The sequence below is a fragment of the Sceloporus occidentalis genome, unplaced genomic scaffold (assembly GCF_023333645.1).
Source record: "Sceloporus occidentalis isolate IW3139 unplaced genomic scaffold, rSceOcc1.0.p SCAF_14, whole genome shotgun sequence".
Taxonomy (NCBI): domain Eukaryota; kingdom Metazoa; phylum Chordata; class Lepidosauria; order Squamata; family Phrynosomatidae; genus Sceloporus; species Sceloporus occidentalis.
Genome location: NW_028316994.1, coordinates 3,082,579 through 3,102,710, shown reverse-complemented (window position 1 = coordinate 3,102,710; position 20,132 = coordinate 3,082,579). Strand labels below are relative to the sequence as shown.

General features: G+C 43.5%; 1 protein-coding gene across 1 annotated transcript; it reads right to left on the bottom strand.

Moving 5' to 3' along the window:
* Positions 1-3,356: 3,356 nt before the first annotated feature.
* Positions 3,357-14,696, bottom strand: LOC149303555 (claudin-4-like). Its single transcript, XM_089480077.1, has 2 exons — positions 14,614-14,696; positions 3,357-4,661 (listed from the first exon to the last, which is right to left on the bottom strand). The coding sequence occupies exon 2, from the start codon at positions 4,639-4,641 to the stop codon at positions 3,997-3,999; it is 645 nt and encodes a 214-aa protein (XP_089336203.1). The 5' UTR covers positions 4,642-4,661; positions 14,614-14,696; the 3' UTR covers positions 3,357-3,996.
* Positions 14,697-20,132: the final 5,436 nt, after the last annotated feature.

Below are 20,132 nucleotides of genomic sequence, written 5' to 3'. Positions count from 1 at the left end.
GATAAAATTCTCCAAAGGAGAAAGCCTTGGCCCAAAGCTATGAATTCCTGCAGCCTTTCTACACATCTTCCTTAGAGATGTGCACTCTTATTTGGGGCAAAGTGGTCACTTATCTTTTGCCTCTCTTGCTGTGCCTTCACCACCTCTGGTTACAATTGCTCCCAAGCCATAAAACATATAGCCTTCTCTTCTGGAAAGGTTTATTGGGCAAGACACACCTGGCTCTAAGACAGGCCAATCAGCTTCATTTGAACTGAACCTCAGTGCCAGAACCTGCCTTCAGTAAATGAAGAATTATATTAAGAGTACCTCTGACCATCTGATGGGTGTTTTTCTTTCATCACTGACTGCCAATTTTCTTGTTCAGAATCAGGTATAAAGGTGTTCCGCTGCAGAGGAATTATTTGTTGTTGTTAGCTGCCTCCAAGTCGACTTTTACTCATGATGACCCTGTGGATGAGACACCTCCAGGTCCCTGTCCTCAATCTCTCTGCTCAGGTCCTGCAGGCTCAGGCCCATGTCCCCCATTTGGGTCTAACTATCTGGTGTGTGGTCTTCCTCTCTTTCTACTGCCTTCCACCATTCCTAGCATCATTGTCATTTCTAATTATTCATTTTTCTTCATGATGTGACCAAAGTATGACAGCCTCAATTTAGTTACCTTGGCTTCCAAAGAAAGTTCAGGTTTGATCTGTTTTAGAACCCATTTGTTATTTGTTACAGAGCCAGTCCCTCTATGCAGAGATGACATTGCCATACCCTCCAGTATTTCAAATATGAAAACCAAGACCTATGTGCCCAAGCAACATCAGAGTATGGTCAAGATGGCAAAATTTATTAATGAGGAAGAACAGGCATGCTAGGAGAGGATGCAGCCTGGGTCTACAGAGAATGGCAAGACTATACTCCTCCTTTCTCCTCTCTCCTACTGAGTTGAGTGCAAACTGCTTTTGCACTTTGAAATCATTTTGCAAGAATTGAAGTGAGCAGAGGGCAAAGTGAGAAAGAGGGAGGAGAGAGAAAACCAGAACATTTCAGAATCAGGTGAAAAAGTGGGATGGGATTAATGCCAAATCAGGACAGTTGCAGGGTATGGTAGTGATGGCTGTCAATGTGGACGGTTTCAGGAGGATGGATAAATGTATGAAGGTTAGGGCCACTTGTGGGTCCTATTCATAATAGCTATATATTACCTCCAGTATCAGAACCAGTATTCCTATGAAAAGGGATCTTATAGAATCTAAGAAGCTGGTAGCATGAGTTTTCATAGACTTGAGCTTACTTTCTCAGATGCATGCTTGGAGTGGAGAATCCAGAGACAAACCTATACAAGCCAGTTGTATGTAATTGCTGTGAGACAGATGGTATAGTTGTATCACTTAAGCGTATGGGTTTCACATAGAAAACTGGATAAGTCTCTTGTCTGATCCCACCTAACATCTTACATTCTTATAAATTCATTTCATAGCCCATAAGACTTTCAGCTTCATATGGATTAGTTACATTTATGCTCTATTCTTTATCACAGCTGGTTTGCAAGCAATTGCAGCCCAGCACTTTTTTAGAGGGAGCTTGGCTAAATAGACTAAGTGTGTGTGTGTTGCTTCAACTTGCCTGTATTATGGCAACCCAATGAACTTCACAGGCTTTTCTTAGATAAGAAATAGAGGTGCTTGCACCAGTTCCTTCCTTCCTTCCTCGCACCTGTTATTGTTTGATGGTCTCTCATCCAAGTATTTGTCAACAATTCTCATTAATCTCATGAGTTTAGAGGCATCCTTGTATATCCCAATTTGACACTTTCCTATAACAGATTATATAGCATGAGTGTTCATGGTCTGTATTCCACAAAAATGGTTACTAGAATATATTTGCTGGCCTTTAAGATGCCAGAGGCCTCCTTTTTCTTTGCTGCAGTAGAGTAACATGATTACTCTTTTGGAAATTATTACCTGATAAGGAAGTTGGAAATAAAACGTATGGCAGAGGAAAACCATGATTTGGGCTACTGTCAGCAGTTAATGTAAAAGAAAAGTTATGAGGGAATAATGTCAATCACTTTCACAGCTCGACTTTCCACTCTCAGCTACAGCCATGAGAGCCACTGTGGAAGGAATTTACCATCTTCTCCTGACCCTTTGGAGCTCATGGTGTTTTGATGGTGCTGTTTTTAGAGGTTAAGCTTTTTAAATAAAGGACTTTTGAAACGCTGTTGCCTTAATTGGGTCACTGGGTGACTTTGGGCAAGTCATTCTCTCAGCCTCAGAGAAAGGCAAAGGCAATCCCCCTCTGAACAAATCTTGCCAAGAAAACCCAATTATAGCTTTGCCTTAGAATCGCCATAAGTTGGAATCCAACTTGAAAGTACACAACAAAGACAGTGTGGCCCTCCAGATGTTGCTGGATGCCACTGCCATCATCCCCCACCATTGGCTATGCTGGCTAGTGCTGAGGGGGATTGCAGTTCAACATCCATCGGGAGACCTGCACTTGGCTTGTGTGTATGTGCGCCTTCATGTCACCTGTCAACCTATGGGGACCCCATAATTTCACTGGGTTTTCTTAGGCACGGGATACTCAGAGGTGGTTTTCCCAGTTCCTTCCTCTGAAATGTAAAGCACCTGGTATTCTTTGGTGTTTTCCCACCTGTGTAGTTTCCAAGATCACATGGGTTGCCTTTAGGGTATTTAGGCACTGGCACTTGGCTAAGCCCCCCCCAAAAAATCCCTTTGTCTGTCCAGATCTTTGGACTTCTGATTTCTATAAGCAGAGCATATGGCAATGGATTATGGGAGTAATAGTTCAAATCATCTTTCTCTGTTGTCGCCCTTAGGCTCTGGAACGGCCTGCCGGATGAGATCCGTCAATTAACATCTTTGGACAGCTTCAAAAAGGCTGTCAAGACGGATCTCTTCAGGCAGGCCTTCCCAGACTGAAATATCCCGGCCTCAGGATCTTAGGATTTCCCCCTCCTCAGTAATGTCTTCAAAGCCCCCTTTTCTTTAGAACTGAAGTTGCAGTGGTTTATTGGTTGGTATTATTTTGTTTAATTTATTGTTATTTTAACTAGTTATTGTGGTTTTAAATTAGATATGTTGTTTAATTACTTTTTAAGGGGGGAGGGAAATAAACTGTTTTTATGCTGTATGTTATTTTAATGCTGTAAACCGCCCGGATTGGTTCGCCACAGGGCGGTATATAAATAAAAATTTATTATTATTATTATTATTATTATTATTATTATTATCTGCAAGGTCAAAGGGTTCCAGGGACATATTCTAACTTAAAATGTAGAATCTCATGCTCAACCCCAATTCTTCACTCAAAATAATAAGACCAATACAAATTACCATATACAAAAGCATTATTTTTATTCAGGTCATATTTTTTTAAAAAAGAAAAACTGGCATCCAATACGAAATGCATACAAGTTAGCAACAATCACAATACATGTTAGCAAAACAACAACAACAATAAGAGACTAAACCCCATTCATTAAAAAATAATATGGTACAACATATCACAGCTTTCATTATTCCAGTTTGGGTTACTGACTTCCACCCTTATCCTGACGAAAGATCCTATTGAACAGGAATAGGTCTTCAGGGTATTTTTGGCAGTTGGGAGTCCCTTGGTGAACATTTGGGGGAGGGGACAAGAATTAATGATTTATAAACAGCATGGAAAGAGGATTTTCAAGATCCAGAACCACATCTATCTACATCAAGAAGAACACACTGATCAGAAGTCACATGTTATCCAGAAGGAGAGTTCTGATGTCTGTAGGGCACACCTGTACAATGAATATTGTAACAATGGGGAATGGGGAAAGAATACTGATGGGACAAAAATGTTGGGTCGTCTTGGACCAGGATGTTTGGTTTTCAGTAGGGACACTCATTGTAGAGTCCCAGAAGGAATGCAGTCCTTCTCCTTCTTCCAATCCAAGGAGACCCAACATCATTGAGTTTTCCGGACGCTATCAATATGTTCTTCCTAGACGTAGTTCTTGCTGGGGTAATCGCTTCTGGGTTGAGAGGCAGCTGCGGTGTACCGGGCACTGTAGTTGTTGCCATCTTTCTTGGGGCAATTGCAGCACAGCAGTGACCCTCCAAGGAGGAGCAAGGCCGCGGATGCCCAACCAATATAGAGGGATGCTCCCAGCTCTCTCTTTTGCATCTCACCCACCAATGGGCTGTAGAATTCACGGATGATGGTGTTGGCTGACCAGCACACAGGGATGAGGCAGAGGATCCCAGAGGCCAAAAAGACAGCACCAGAGACAATCATGATACGTGCCTTGGTATCCTCATCCTCCACGCAGTTGGTGCACTTGGCCCCCGCAATGCCAACCATCAAGGCCAGGAGAGCTATGAGAACAGAGATGACCATCAGAGCCCGAGCTGTTTGGATATCTTGGGGCAAGGCCAGCATGGAATCATAGACTTTGCATTGCATCTGGCCAGTGCTCTGCACCACACAGTTCATCCACAGCCCCTCCCAGGTGATCTGAGCAGTCACAATATTGGTACCAATAAAAGCTGTGACTTTCCACATGGGCAGGGCACAGGTAATGATTGCTCCAATCCAGCCCAGCACCGATAGGGCCATGCCCATAATCTGGAAACCAGCAGACACCATGGCTTCTAGTGAGGACAGTCCTGTAGAGGTACAGAAGAAAAAACTTTGATAAATATTCAAGCAGTGTTATTCTTCACATTGCACAGAAGTTACATTTTCCACAGCTTTTGAAAATGCATCTATATTCCAGAAGAACATGTATTCAGGAAGGCTATGATCCACCTACAGTATTATGCACAGTTTAATATACAGAATTCAGGACCCCTTAATATGCTACTGGCCATGAGCCTCTAACAAAGATTGAACTAGCTTCTTTCAACCTTGGATCCTCAACTGTGGCTGGTCTACAACTATCATCTCTGCCAAGCATGGCTTTAAGAATGATGCAACTCCCAGCATTCCTTAATTGCAATCCAGCAACATCTGAAGGGAGGCAGGATTCCAATCCTTGGCTAAATGGAGCCCAACGTCATGGGATTCATGTTCTCACTTAACAAGGTTCTGATTTGATACTCTCCCCATTAGCATTCAGCACAACCTGAGTGTCTTTAAGTAATACCTGCTCTTAACCTGAAACAGAACAAGAGATCTCACAGGCCACTTTCAAAGGCTATACAGCCCACTGTGTTTCAAGGTTCCCCTTGCCGAGCCGGTTTTCCCTTGTTGCTCTGGCATTGACTAGGGATTAGTCGCATGCAGTTATACAACCTGTTTTTTCCAGTAGAACCAGGAGTCCAACACTTGTTCCATTGCCCACCCCATCAATGGGGTTAAATATTAGAGGGAAAATACCTTCTGGCTAAGTGTAGTTTCATTTATGAAGCTATAATTTCTTCTTTTGGTATGTGTGAGTGTGTTAAGAAAGGGGAGGAACTTTCTCCCCCTCTGGAAGACCTCCTCCAGAACCAGCCAAGAAAATGTTGTTGATAAAAAGTCGCACAGGTAGTAGGTGATCAGAGTTACAGGAGGCTTGGCAATGCTTATTTTCCAAACTGAGCTTGGTAAAGTGGTAACTCCCAGGATTCCCTAGCCAACACAGAAAATTAGAGTGCATGCTTTGTATGCAGATGGTCATGGGCTCAATTCTTGTCATCACCAGCTTTTTTTTTTTTTAAGACCAGGTAGCAGGTGATGGGGGGGGGGGGGAGAACTCTGCAAACCTACTGCCAATCAGAGCAGACAATGCAGGGCTACGGGAATCATGTCATGTATGTCAAGAACAGTAAACAAACAGCAAGACATGAAGTCAGTTCCCATATCACGTGAAACCACTGCTTGGCATTACATGAGCAAGCAACATGCGTCAATTCAAGAAAGTTCCCTCCTCTTTAGTACACAGTCTAGTACGGCACTGCATCTGAACCAGAGCCATCAAGGGCTGCTTTGTACTTGCTTCTCTCTTCCCCTTTTTCCTCCTTCTGTTCCACAATGCTCTTCTGCTCCTTTCCTGTTGTTAAAAACAAGGCCTCTTCCAGGCCCCAAATGGCTCAGGAATGCTCAAAAACAAGGTGAAAATGCTCTCCATGTGCTTTAGAAGGCATCTGGGAGTTGAGTGTGATGTGGGTGGGTGTGCCCATTCTGGGAAGGGGAAGTTAAAACCCCTTCCAGCTTTTCATTCTTTGCCACCCCTGCTTTCAATAAATAAATACTCCACCTCTAAAACCAATTCTTCCAAACTCTGGCTATGGCACAATATCTGTATTAATTGTCTAAGGATACAATTTAAACAATTTTAATATTGTCATACTTTAATCCTCTTTGAATGTTCACATTTCAAGCTGCATTGTGTTTTTTAAATTGTTAGGCACCTTGAGTCCCAATTTTGAGAGAAAGGCAAGATAAAATAAATATCACCATAATCTTCATCATCAGGAAGGTACCCAAGTAGGCTGATGTAAATTACTGTTGAGAAGTAGTTTGCCTACAATTCTGCTGGCTATTTCCAAATCCCAGTTGAAAATCCTATGCTATTTCTGTCCTAAGTGGCTAATTATCTGGCATGGTATCTAGTTGGACCCTCTAGTTTGGTTTCCAGTTTGGTGTTAGAATAGCTGCCATAGCAATGAGATGACTAGGAAGTAGATCAGCTTGGAAAAGTTCCTTATTTGGACTAAAAATCCCAAGGCATGCTGGGTGGGCAATTCATGAGTTCTAATCTGAAAAAAACAACTTATCCAAATGCTGGGTGCCTGATGACTTTATTCTTCTTTCCAGGAAGAGTACTTTCATTTTTCAAGAAATATTCCCCACCTGACTCAGAGACAAGAGTCAACCTAGGTGAGTAGGCGATAGGCGATACTCCCTGCCTGTTTCAGACAGAAGGCCAATCCTTTGACTCATCAGGTCATGCAACTTCTCCAAGATAAGGTCCAGTCTCAACCAAGCCAGCAAAGAGGTGGTTATTTTCCTTTCTGCTTGTTAACAGAACAGATCAATCATCCTCCATGCCTAGAATTGCAGCGCTTGTGCAACTAGACGTTCTTCCCTTGCTCCTCCAAGAGGCATTTCCAGCAGGTAGGAAAACACCTGCCCTCTGAGCAACCTCAAGAATTGCATCACTACCTGCAGCCAGGAAGGTAAAGCTCTCACACAAAGGTTTCTTGCCAGACTCTCAATGGCAAGAGGAAAAACCATATTTAGCAACATATTTCAGGTCTATTGGGCAAGACCATTTGCCCAACTGACAATGTGTCATGCTTTTCACTGACATTACAGCTTCACTTATTGTTTATTTGCGTTTCAGCCTACCTCATCCCTAAGATTCCAGGCATGTCCTGCTACACCAGGCAGATGAGGAGTATAAATATGAATATAGATGTGTGCTAAAGGTTTTGTGTGAAAGGTCCCCGTTCCATACCTTCCACCAACTGTCCTGATTTGGCAGTTCCAGTTAATCCTCTGTCATACCACCACCACCACCACCCCAGCTATCTTGAAAATGTCCCAGTTTCTCTCTCCTCCTTCCCTTTGTCCTCAGCTTACTTCAGTTTGGTGCAAATTTATTTCAAAATGCAAAAGTGGTTTTCAATCCATTAATTCAGTGGGGAGAGAGGACAGGAGGGGACAGACTCATGGTAACCCCATGAATTTCATAGCATTCTCTTAGGCAAAAAAATACTCAGGTGGTTTTGTCAGTCATCTCCTCTGAAATACAACCTACAATACCTGGTATTGGTTGGTGGTCTCCCATGCAAGTATTAACCAGGACTGATTGTGTTCGGCTTCAAAGATCAGACAGGATCTGATGCCTTTAGGGTAGGTTCAGGCAAAAGAAAACTTACTGTTCTGAGGATGAAAACCATACCATGTCCTTCAATTTTATGTCCGTCCTTGCTGTGGGTCCAAGAAGATGGACTATGTGTGTGGGAGAATGAATGAAGGTCCTACTAGCCTAAAGACTTCTAATGTCTATCCATGTGAAATACCACAGAAGCCAGTGGGGCAAGACTAGAGGAAACACAAATGCAATCCTAACCAAAAACAAGTAGCTGTGCAAGTAAAAAGGAGGAAGGGATGGGAAGAAGAAAAAAGAACAGTGGCAGCACCTTTAAGATTTTAGTTTTTATTTTAGCATGAGTTTTCATGGGTATAAACCAACTTCTTTGCAGTGGTAATAAAGCCTCAGGTATAAAGTATATTTGTACAGTTGTGGGATTGGAAGAGAATGCAATAGGATCTAGAAATATGCAAATCATTCCCCTTTTAGGGCAAGGGACATGTTCTTTCAAATTGAGGATGAGAATGTTACGATCATGCTGTACCAAGATGTTGTGCCAAGCTAGCACATACTGATCAGAGTCACTGTCACTATTTAGACTCCCAGGTCTTAAGAGCCAAGTCTAAACTGCAGAACAAACCAGTTTTGCTCAGTGGAAGCTAGACAAACATTGCTGCCCCCCAAAAACAAATCTTCATCTGGAGACATTACCAAATAGGGAGCCTGAAACCAGGTCTTCTTTGGAAAACAACTTCCCCACAATGCCATGGCAGTGTTGCTTGCAAGCTGAGGGATTCTGGGAGTTGTAGTCCAAATAAACTAACTTCTCCATGCTCTCTGATCAAAGATTAAGGTAAACAAAAAACAAAAAAATCCCTCTCTGCAACAGGGTCAGCTCAAGATATTTTTCTGTCAAAGGTAAAGGGTGAAATGGCAACCTCTTCCATTCCAAATACAGAACAGAGAGCTAAAGTTTTACTTCAGCAATGGTGACTGCATAGTCTCTTACCACACCAAAAGGCAGCATGGTAGCTGCCCTCTGAAAGTGCGAAACAGCCAAAGGCTCAGGAGAAATGACTGAGGAGAGGAGGCATGCATGACAGCCCCACCAGCATAAGCCACTTGAGAAGCAGTTGCCTCTCTGTGCAATGATAGGGCCAGCCTGCTGAGGGTAAAGCAGAAGGAAAGGGAATTCAGGTTGGCAGAACAAGAAAACATGGGAAAGGATTAGTAAGTCTCTCACTGCCACATCTCTCCTACAAAATTGTCACTCTCTCATCTGATCCCCACAGCTTTGCTTACAGAACTGGCAATTCGGCTGCAGATCTCCTGGATGGTTTGGCTCCAGGAGAATGGAGCGTAGACTCTAGATAAGCTAAGCCCCAGCAAGTGTAAGGGGTCCTTGAACACTGGAGTGTTAGGTTAACAAAATCCACCCGCATTCTCTGCACATTTCAACTGCCTACAGCAATCCTCCAGAGTCACTTGTGAAGCCCGGGCAGGTTTTTTGCTCTATTTGAGCAGCCTAAACCTAAGCTCAAACAGGTAAGCACAGCAAAGGTCAGGCCTGCTTAGATGCTACACCCTCAGCTCCATGAAAGCCCCTAATCTGAAAGGCAGGGAAGAGAGGCAAGGCTAGGTGCATTTAGCAACCAGAAAGGCCAGACCCCTTTTTATTGCTTTCATGCATTTTTCAGCTATGAGTCTTGCCCATGGAATACAGTCTTGCAAGAAGAGGATGGGGCCCACAAAAAGTGTTGTGCTGTGCTTTTTAATCATACCAGCAGTAGCACCTTTTCGTTTTGAGAGTTCTTCGAGAGAAGGAAAGGAAAAGAAAAGGTAGATTAGAATAAAGACAAACATACAGTAAGGAGGGCAAAATGATGGTTAACAAAGAAGTTACTTTGTTCGGACTGTAACTTCCTGAATCCCCCACCAACCATGGGGGGGGGGTCTTGGAGTTGTAGTCCAAGCAAGTAACTCTCCAAAGTGCTGGTGTTTCTCAAGGTAGACCTGAGGTCTGAAATGAGGTTGAATACTATCTACTTCCCAAATCCTGGACCCAAATTTGTACAGAGAAGCCACATATTTACACACACTCAATGTCTTTCAGACAGGTTAGTTAACACTTCCCCACTCCCTCCTTGCAACTTGAACATACATTTTAACAAGGCTTAACAATTACAGACTCAAAACTTTGCATCTCGACTATTTAAAAGCCTCAGGTTAAATTTTCATGACTTGTACAAGACCATGCATTTCAACAGCACATTAATCCAGAGTTATTTCCACTGCAAGATTTATGGCTCTTTCCCTGCTTTAGGGAACAACTTTCTCTGCTTGCTGGACAGGAAAGAGTATTTGTGGGAATCAGCCCATGCCCATGCTATTCAGAGAGGAACAAGACTGCTAAGTGCTCCCTAAACAGCAACTTGGAAAAGTTATTCTAGACACTTTAATAGTACTGACTACTGACCTCCCATTCAGCAATTGATTTAATTGGAACCCCATAGCTGGATTTGGACTTAGGCCAGGTAGGAATCTCTAACTGTTGCTGGACTTCAAACCCCAGCAGCCCAAGCCAGCAAAACCAATGGCGAGGAACGCTGGAAGCTAGCCTATAGTCCAACAACATCTTCAGGACCAGGTAATTCCCATCCCAATCTAGGGCTACAAATCTTAACTGTTAGCAGTTCTGCCTGGGGGATTCTGGGAGTCCAAAAGATTTTACCAAGCTCTGGCAAACCATTGTGCTTTGCTGGCAACTTTAAAGCCATCTCACGCCTTTGCAAGTGAAATAAATAAAACATGGCTTAATCTAGAATTAAACTATTGGACTTTAGACACTAGTATTAAGGAGGCACTAATCTTTAATAGAGGCACCTGCGTGGCTCATTATTACTCATATGATTGGAGTAATAATCATGATCAGGAGTAGCCTCTATGGCATCCTTTGGAACAAAGGATATACTTTTATCATTGGCCATGAGGCAGTAAGACCCATTGGCATTCCCAGTGGGGTGTAGTGGAGAAAGCCTTTATTGTCCTACAATGGCCACCACTAGTAGATCATTTACACAAGCTATGAAAAAGCATCAAAATGTTTCCTCCACCTTAAGGGTTTCGATCTACAAGGAGCTATGCCAAATATGTTCATCACACCTGGATGGAACAGGTGAATATGGGTCAAAAGCACACTGTAGAAATAATCCAGTTTGAGACCATTTTAACCTTCCTGGCTCAATGCTAGGGAGTTGTGGGAACTGTAATTTTTTGAGACATTTAGCCTTCTCTGTCAGAGAGCTCTGGGGCCACAATACACTGGCACAATAAACACAGTAAATTCCCAGGATTCCCTAGCACTGAGCCAGGGCAGTTAAAACAGTCTCAAACTGGATTGTGTTTTGGACAATGGATATGACTTCACCGGTTGCAACAAGTCGTTTCCAACTTATAGCAACCCTAAGGGGAACCTATCACCTATCGAGGTGCGTGTTTTAGTTATGCTTTTTAACTTTTGTATATTTTAATGTGATTTTACACAGTTTTAGATGATTTTAATTGTTTTATATTTTTATTGTAATGTTCTAAAAATGTTTTTATCTGTGAGCCGTCTTGGATCCCTTTCTGGTAGAAAGAGGTCATAAAGAAATAAGTAAAATATCAAGGTGCTTCTTTGGAGAGGGTTTGCCATGGCCACCCTCCGAGGCTGAGAGTGTGACTTGCCGGAGGTCACACCCAGTGGGTTTGCAAGAAGGCTCCTTTCCAAAATATCATCCCAATAAATTTAGGCAGATGGACACATACGGGTCAGTGCCAAACACCAGCCCCATTTCTACTCACACATACTGAGTTGTTCGTAGGAGACAAGAAATCTTGCAAGCCAGATCATTTGGATTTTCCCTGCATGTATATGGAAATCTTTTAAGGATTTCCAAAGTTCTGGAATTATACCTCTCTGTGGTGTAATGGTTTAAGCGTTGGACTAAGGCTCAAGAGATCAGGGTTAAATTCCCTGCTTGAGCATAAAAATTCACTGGGTGACCTTGGGCAAGTCACACTCTCTCAGCCTCAGAGAATGACAATGGCAAGAAACTTGCCAAGAAAACCCTAGGATAGGTTTGCCTTAGGGTTGTGACCTTTGGCAAGCTGCACTCTCTCAGCCTCAAAATCATTTTGGGATGGCCAGTGCAAATCCCCTTCTGAAGAAACTTGCCAAGAAACCCCCATGATATTTTATTTATCTGTTTCATCTGTGTGCCCCCTTTCTCCCAGAAAGGGACCCAAGGCAGCTCAAGGATAAAAAAACCATTACAACATGGAAATGGATAAACTAACACAATTGATTAAGGGAAAATCGATTTGATTAATTTAAGAAAGATTGGAGACCAGTGATCGATTTTTTTAAAAACAGAAAAGGGTAAAATGTATGACTATTGTGTTTGAATAGACATACGATAAATTAAAATGGTTTATAAATACATTCGTATATTGATAGAATAGCAAGAACTACAAACTGGTTTAAAAGGTAACAATGCAACATGATAATCTAGAAACGACTATGTCAGAATTATGACAAGTATATTAAAAATAATACATTTAATATCCGATCTAAGGAAAATAAGAAGTATTAGACAGAGTATTAATGATATTATATTTGTATAACTATTAAGAGGAGGATTATACTGCCATCTATTTTTTATTTGCCCCTTTTTTACTTTGTTGAAAGCTAATAATAATTATTATTAAAAAAATAAAACAAAAAATTACAACAAAAAGTTCAAACAATTAAAATCATCCAAAACCTGTATAAAATTAATTAAATTACATTATGCAAAAGTTTAAATGCATAACCAAAACACACACGCTCAATAGATGATAGGTTCGCCCTAGGATTGTGACCTTGGGCAAGCCACACTCTCTCAGCCTCAGAAGATGGCAATGGCAACAACAACAAAAAACCTTGTCAAGAAAAAGATAGGGTCGCCATAAGTTTAAATAACACATTCACACAGTTACTTTTCCAACCCAAGGCTCTTTGTGGGTTTGAGATGCCCTGGGGAGATTTCCTGACCACCGGGATGTACTAAAACAAATGATAATACTTGCCCAAAGGGAATCATTGGAGAATATTTGCCTATAGGGAATCAGGGGGATTACTTGTAAGTATGGGCAAGTTTTCTCCAATGATTCTCTGTGGGCAAGGATTCTACAATGATTCCCTTTGGGCAAGTGTTCCCCAATGATTCCCTATGGACGGTCCAAGTATTCTCTATGAGCTAGTAATCCCCAATGATTCCCTAGGGGCAAGTATTCTCCAATGATTCCCTATGGACCCCCTTTGTCCTAAAGAGCGGGAATCCCTCCTGAAAAAGCCCCTCCGACGATGCCAGGCTCCGGACAAAGAGACACGAGGCCAGGAGGGGGATCTCTGCTCCAGGGAACAAAAGCCTTCCCTCCTTCTCCCCCTCCAGGGCTGGGCTGCCCTTCCCTCGCCCTTCAACCGAAACTGACCCCCCTTTTCCCCTCAGGTGGAAAGAGGAGGAGGAGGAGGAGGGGAGGAAGGGGGGTTCTATGGGGCAGAGCCATGCTCTCCACCCAAACCTGCCAGGACCGGTCAAGGGAGGAGGAGGAGGAGGAGAAGAGGAGGAGGAAGGCTTGGCCTCGAGACCTCCTTTTCCCCATCGAGTTTTATCACTTTTTGAGCCTTCCTTTCCTAGTCTAGAAATGATCCGACAGTAACCACCTCTGGAGCCCCAACACTGACCTAGGATTAATTCCCAGCTCACAGCCTTGACTCGCCCTCTGCATATGCTCAGAGACACCCTCTACATGTCTAAAACCCATTTTCCCCATCGAGTTTTATCACTTTTGAGGCTTTCTTTCCAATTCCGAAAGAAGGCAAATGACCTGAAAAGTACTGTAACCACCTCTGGAGCCCTAACACCGACCAAGGGTTGGCTCTGCATATGCTCAGAGGCACTCCTTACAATGACTGAAGCCCATTGCCCCATGGAGTTTATCGCTTTCTTTTCACCTTCCGAGGGAAGGGAAGTAACCACCTCTGGAGCCCCGACATCGACCAAGAAAGGAGTTCGTCCTAACAGGCTTCAGGAGCTCTCTGCATATGCTCAGAGGCACCCTCTCCAGGACTGAAAACCGCCCTTTAAACTCCCCCCAGTCAAGAGTTTGTGGCGATGGAAACCCAAATGGAAAGCCAGAGCATATTATAGGATCAAGAGGAGCTTCAGGGGCCATTTATTCCAACTCAACTACTCCTAAAAGATGCCCCAAAAACCCATCTTGAAGACTTCCAATGAATGAGAGTCAAGATGAGCAGACCACGTCCTCTTCCCCCCGACTTGTCCTACATTTCAGCCTTCAATCTGCCCAAGAGGAATCCCCCAATGTCCGCTATTCTGAGCATGACTGAGAAGCATTCATTTATATTGATAGGAGTGGTTTCTAGTTAGAGGAGCGGGCAAAGTTCTTAGAGTAACGAAGTTCCTTTCCACACCACTCTAGTCTACTATCAGACACAGTTCTTACAGTCACTACAGTTACTTCCCTAACGTATCTATAGGAAGAATATAGCGTCAAAGAGAAGAAGAAAAAATCTTGGATGGAGCATAAAAGGTGGGAACAGGTGCCACAAACTCCAACTCCCAGAATGTCAAAGCCTTGAGCCAGGGTAGTTAAAGCGGTGCCAAAGCGGGTTATTTCTCCAGTGTGGATTGCATTGGCCTTTTTAGTTGTCCCCCAACCCCTTTGGCCAAAGCGACCGCCCTGGCTTTGCATCCCTCCAACCCTCTCACCTTAAAAGCGGAGCCGAAGAGGGCAGGTGCAGCTCAGCAGCCAAGACTCCCGGAGAGCAGAAGAATGATGCTGCGCTCCATAGGGACCGGGCTATATATATGTATATCTCCCCCCCCCTCCCGGCCTTTCCCAAACCACACCCCCCTCAGCCCCGCGACGACGTCATCCTCAGGTGAAACTCCCGCCCTGGGACAGGAAGCCGAGGGAGGGAAGGAGGGATCCTCCTCGTCATCATGTACAGCCCTGAGGGAGGGGTCTCCACCAGGGTTCCCCAAGACTCCAGTATAACAACATCTCCAAGTGCATTATAACATCCCAAACCCACCAACAAACAGGGATAACCTTGGCGGGGCCAACCAAATATGCCCACCAAATATGCCCAAAACATACCCACAGGGTGGGTTTCAAGTTATGGCCAGGAAGTGTGAGCCAAAAAGATCCAAATTCAGACATGGGCATTTATGGGGCCAACCAAATATGCACAAAATATACCCGCAGGATGGGTGACAAGTTATGACCAGGAGCTGTTAGAATCATAGGGTTGGAAGAGACCCCAAGGGCCATCCAGTCCAACCCCATTCTGCCATGCAGGAAATCTCAATCAAAGCATCCCCAACAGATGGCCATCCAGCCTCTCTTTAAAGACCTCCAAGGAAGGAGACTCCCAGGGAGCGTGTTCCACTGTCACAGTTCTTACTGTCAGGAAGTTCCTCCTAATATTGAGGTGGAATCTCTTTTCTTGTAGTTTGCATCCATTGCTCTTTGTCCTGTTCTCTGGAGCTCCCTCCTCAATATGACATCCCTTCAAATATTTAAACAGGGCTATCATATCCCCTCTTAATCTTCTCCAGGCTAAACATCCCCAGCTTCCTAAGTCGTTCCTCATAGGACATGGTTTCCAGGCCCTTCACCATTTTAGTCACCCTCCTTTGGACACGCTCCAGTTTCTCAGTGTCCTTTTTGAATTGTGGTGCCCAGAACTGGACACAGTATCCCAGGTGGGGCCTGACTGAAGCAGAAGAGAGTGGCACTATTAATTCCCTTGATTTTGATCTAAAGTAAAATAACATCCCAAACCCACCAAACAGGGATAACCTTTATAGGGCCAATCAAAGATGCCCAAAATACACCCATAGAGTGGGTATCAAGTTATGACCAGGAGCTGTGAGCCAAAAAGATCCTTATTCAGGTATGGACATGCCTTTATGGGACCAACCAAATATGCACAAAATACTCACTGCTTTTGGCTTGAGGAGTTTAGAGCCAGCATGGCATAGTGGTTTGAGTGTTGGACTATGACTCTGGAGACCAGGGTTTGATTCCCAGCTCAGCCATGAACCCCATTGGGAGAACTTGGGCAATTCACATGCTCTCAGCCTCAGGGGAAGGCAATGGCAAACTTCCTTTGAACAAATCTTGCCAAAAAAGAACCCATGATAGAGTTGCCTTAGGGTTGCTATAGGTCGAAAATAACTTGAATGTACACAACAACAAAAGCCCTCTCGACGTTCTCTGAGGCAGCCTTGGCTTCGACATGACTTCACACCTGAGTCCTTGTACTGGGAGGAAGGCGGGGTATAACTAAACATAAAAATAAACATAATAATAATTCACACATTCCCAGCTGGAATAAAGGCACTAATAACAGGTTTGGGGACTCAGATATAGGCATCCCAATTCAGATTAGGCCTACTAATTAAACTACTAAATCTACCCACATCCCTCAGATGGAGTGGAGTAAACTGTCCTGATCACATTGTTGAAGTACAGTTCAAGTGCTAATATGGACAGATTCTGAACATGGAATGAAGTGGGAAGGCATCATTTTGTCCTTTGCTTCTGTCAGCTGAATGTTCTGATGTCTCTTGAAATGTGTGTGTGACTTTTGCCCTGCCTATTACTGTCATGCTTTCCTAGAAGGTTTCACATTACGGAATATGGCCCTTGGGGCAGGGATGGTCATCCCTGCCTCTACCATTTGGCACACCTTGGAAAAGTTAACCTTTGGGGACTTTTGTTGTTGTTAACTGCTGTCAAGTCGACTTTGAGTTACGGTGACCCTATGAAGTTCTTGTAAACTCGGGGCTGTGGCTTCCTTGATTGAGTCTATCCATCCGGAATGCAGTCTTCCTCTTTTCCCATTGCCTTCTACCTTACCAAGCAATATTGTATTTTCTCAGGTTATGTCCAAAGTACAAAAGTTTCAGTTTAGTCATCTTGGTATCTATAGTGAGTTCAGTCTTGATTTGCTATAGGAACCATTTATTTGTCTTTTGAGCAGTCCATGGTATCTGTAGAACTCTTTTCCAGAAACACATTTCATATTAGTTGATTTCCTTCCTATTAGTTTTCTACACTGACCAGTTTTCACAACCATAGATAGAAATGGGAAATGCAATAGCATGGACAACCCTAACTTTAATATTCAGTTATATATATTCACACTTCAAGATCTTGTCTAGTTCCTTCATGGCTGACCTTCCAATTCCTAGTCTTCTTCTGATTTCTGGACTGCAGTCTCATCACCCAATTCCCCATTCAGCCAACTGGGACCTTCCGGGAGCTGTAGTCTAACAAATAACTCTTCCAAGCTCTGTTCTTGTGAAGAACAGACTTACTACCTTGCCTAAAGAGAGTTCAGGAGTTCTAGCTCCCAACCCCCATCCTTTCCATTCCACTCAGCTTCCTTATTGTCCCTGAAACTCAAGAATGTGAAACTCCTCCAATGGTCCCTGCTTTAACCCTTAATTCCAGAGGAGAGAATGTGGAATTTCGGGCTGCCGTTCCTAAGCACCTTTAACAGTAGAATAAATCCCACTGAATACAATGGGACCCAGTGCCAAAGATGTTCCGAGAGCTAGATATGTTAATCTGCTGCGGCAAAACCAACAGTAAACAGTCTATCAGCACCTTAAAGGCTCAAGAAGCTTTATTTTGTAGAAGTCTCTATGGAATCACTTGATCAGAGCAACAGATTGCTGCCTCAGTTGGCAGAAATTTATACAGCACTTGGGTGAGAAGGGACTAAGTGGACATTGAAATGCAGACTGTAGAAACACTGATTATTATCTTTACTGTGGCCATTAACAAACAGTAGTCAGGAGGTAACACAAATATCCTAGCACAGATGAACATGTATGGGATGAGAAGACTTTGCCCAATCCAAGTGTCAAGTTGTTTAAGACTATGTTGAAATTGGCTGCCTCTAGGTATGGAAGAGAGCCAGCATGGTATAGTGGTTTGAGTGCTGGACTAGGATTCTGGAGAACAAGATTCAAATCCCAGCTCAGCATGGAAAAACACATGGGCAAGTCACAGTCTCTCAGCCTCAGAGGATGACCTTGGCAACCCTCCTCTGAAGAAACTTGCCAAGAAAACCCCATGATAGCTTTGCCTTGGGGTAGTCATAAGCTGGAAATGACCGGAAGGCACAGAGCACACACAGAGAGATATGGAAATTTGGGAATTCTGGGAGTTGGAGTCCTAGAAGTAAGTTTTCCAAGCTCTGCCCAAGAGGTATAGGCATTTTAATACACACACACACCCCATATGAAGATTTTTTCCCCCATTGTGAAATTCCAAGGAGCATCCTTCTCTCATCTGAGATTGTGGTTCAGGCCTTCTGGGGAAGAAGCTGTCCCGCAAGTAGGTTTGATTTCTTCAGGGGTGGCTTTGTATTTATTATTTCAAATAATTAATTTTGAACTAGATTTATTAAGCACTATGGTCTTATTTAAGGCAGAAGCATTGCATCAGTTTCCTTGTTGGATGGGAGGTGGGATCTGGGTACTTGGAGAACAAGGAAATGGGTTGACTGCTTGGGCCTCCTGGTGGGTGTAAATTACCCACCTTGCTGGGGCATGACAATGAACCATTGAAGTAGATCCAGCTGGAAGATCCGGCCCTTTCATGTCCCTGAAGGTGGGTGGGGACAAGGAAGAACAACAACAATAGAACTGAGAAAAACAGTCTCCAGATGGGGGAGGGAAAGAAAGTTCCCACTTTTCAAAAGCCTAACTGGGTCTGTACTTTTTAGAACTGGAGACAGAAACTCAGCAGATGAAACTGTGTCCAAGGTCCAAAGTGGGTCAAACATCTCTGTTGCAGATGACCAACCTGTGGGGCTCCAGATCAGATGTTCTTGGTCTACGTTTACCATCAGTCAAAGCCAACAGTGAGGGATGATGAGAGTTGCAGTCCAACAACATCTGGAAAGCCACAAATTCCTTATTGCTGATGTATGAATTTCTGAGGCCCTTTCACACAACACACTTATAGTGCTATGATTCCACTTAAGCTGTCATGGTTCCATCCTGTGCAATCCTCAGGTTTGTAGTTTAGTGAGGTATTAGAGTGCCCTGGCTGAAAATTCTACTGGCCTCTTTCTACGCTACAAATCCCAGGATTTCATGGAATGTAACCATGGCAAGTAAAAATGGATTCATAGTGCTATACCTGTGTAGTATGAATGGGCTCCTGGTAGTTTTGTTGCTGTTGTCTGCCCTCAAGTCATTTCTGTCTTAAGGCAACCCTATAATGGGGTTTTCTTGGCAAGTTTCTTCAGAGGAGGTTGCCATTCTCTGAAGCTGAGAGAGTGTGACTTGCCCAAGGTCACCCAATGGGTTTCCATGGCCAAGCTAGGATTCAAACCCTGGTCTCAGAGGCATAGTCCAACACTCACACCACTGTGCCATATTGTCTCTCAACCAAATATAACCATATAACTAAAAAAATTGAACCTGGATATATCATGAGAAAAGATGACTCATCAGGAAACACAACAGTGTTTGGTAAGGTAGAAGGCAGTAGGAAAAAAGGAAGATGACAATAAAGGTGGATGGACTCAATCAAGGAAGCCACAGCCCTGGGTTTGCAAGACCTGAGCAGGGCTGTTGATAACTGGGAGAAATGGAGGTCTCTTATTCATAGGGTTGCCCTAAGTCAAAGTTGACTTGATGATAGCTATGAACAACAGCAGCAGCAGCAACAACAGGAAGGATGCCAAGGCTTATAAAGGAGAAATGGGTTAGATCTTGACTGACTCATACTTAAAGTAGACACCCTAATATAAGAGGATTTACATATCCACAACTTAAAACAGTTGTGGAATCTAAGGATGGCTAAATCTGGATTCAAAGCACTGTAAGCAAATGTACTGAGAGGCAAGTACTTTATCCTCTGAATATCTTTGTTCTGAAGTCCGTTGCTCTGAAGTTAGTGGGACTTATTCCCAGCTCCGTGCAGATGAAGGCTTCAGTCCTGTCCGCTTAGGCTGCATCTGCATTGGAGAATCATAGAAACATAGAGTTGTAAGAGACCACAAGGGCCATCCAGTCCAACCACCTGCCAGGAATGCAAATCAAATAATGCAGAAATAATGTAGTTTGACACCATTTAAATTTCTATGGCTCAATGCTATGAAATGCTTGGATTTGTAGTTTGTTATGGCACCAGAGAGAGCCAGTGTAGCATAGTGCTTTGAGCACTGGACTAGGACTCTGAAGAGCAGGATTCGAAC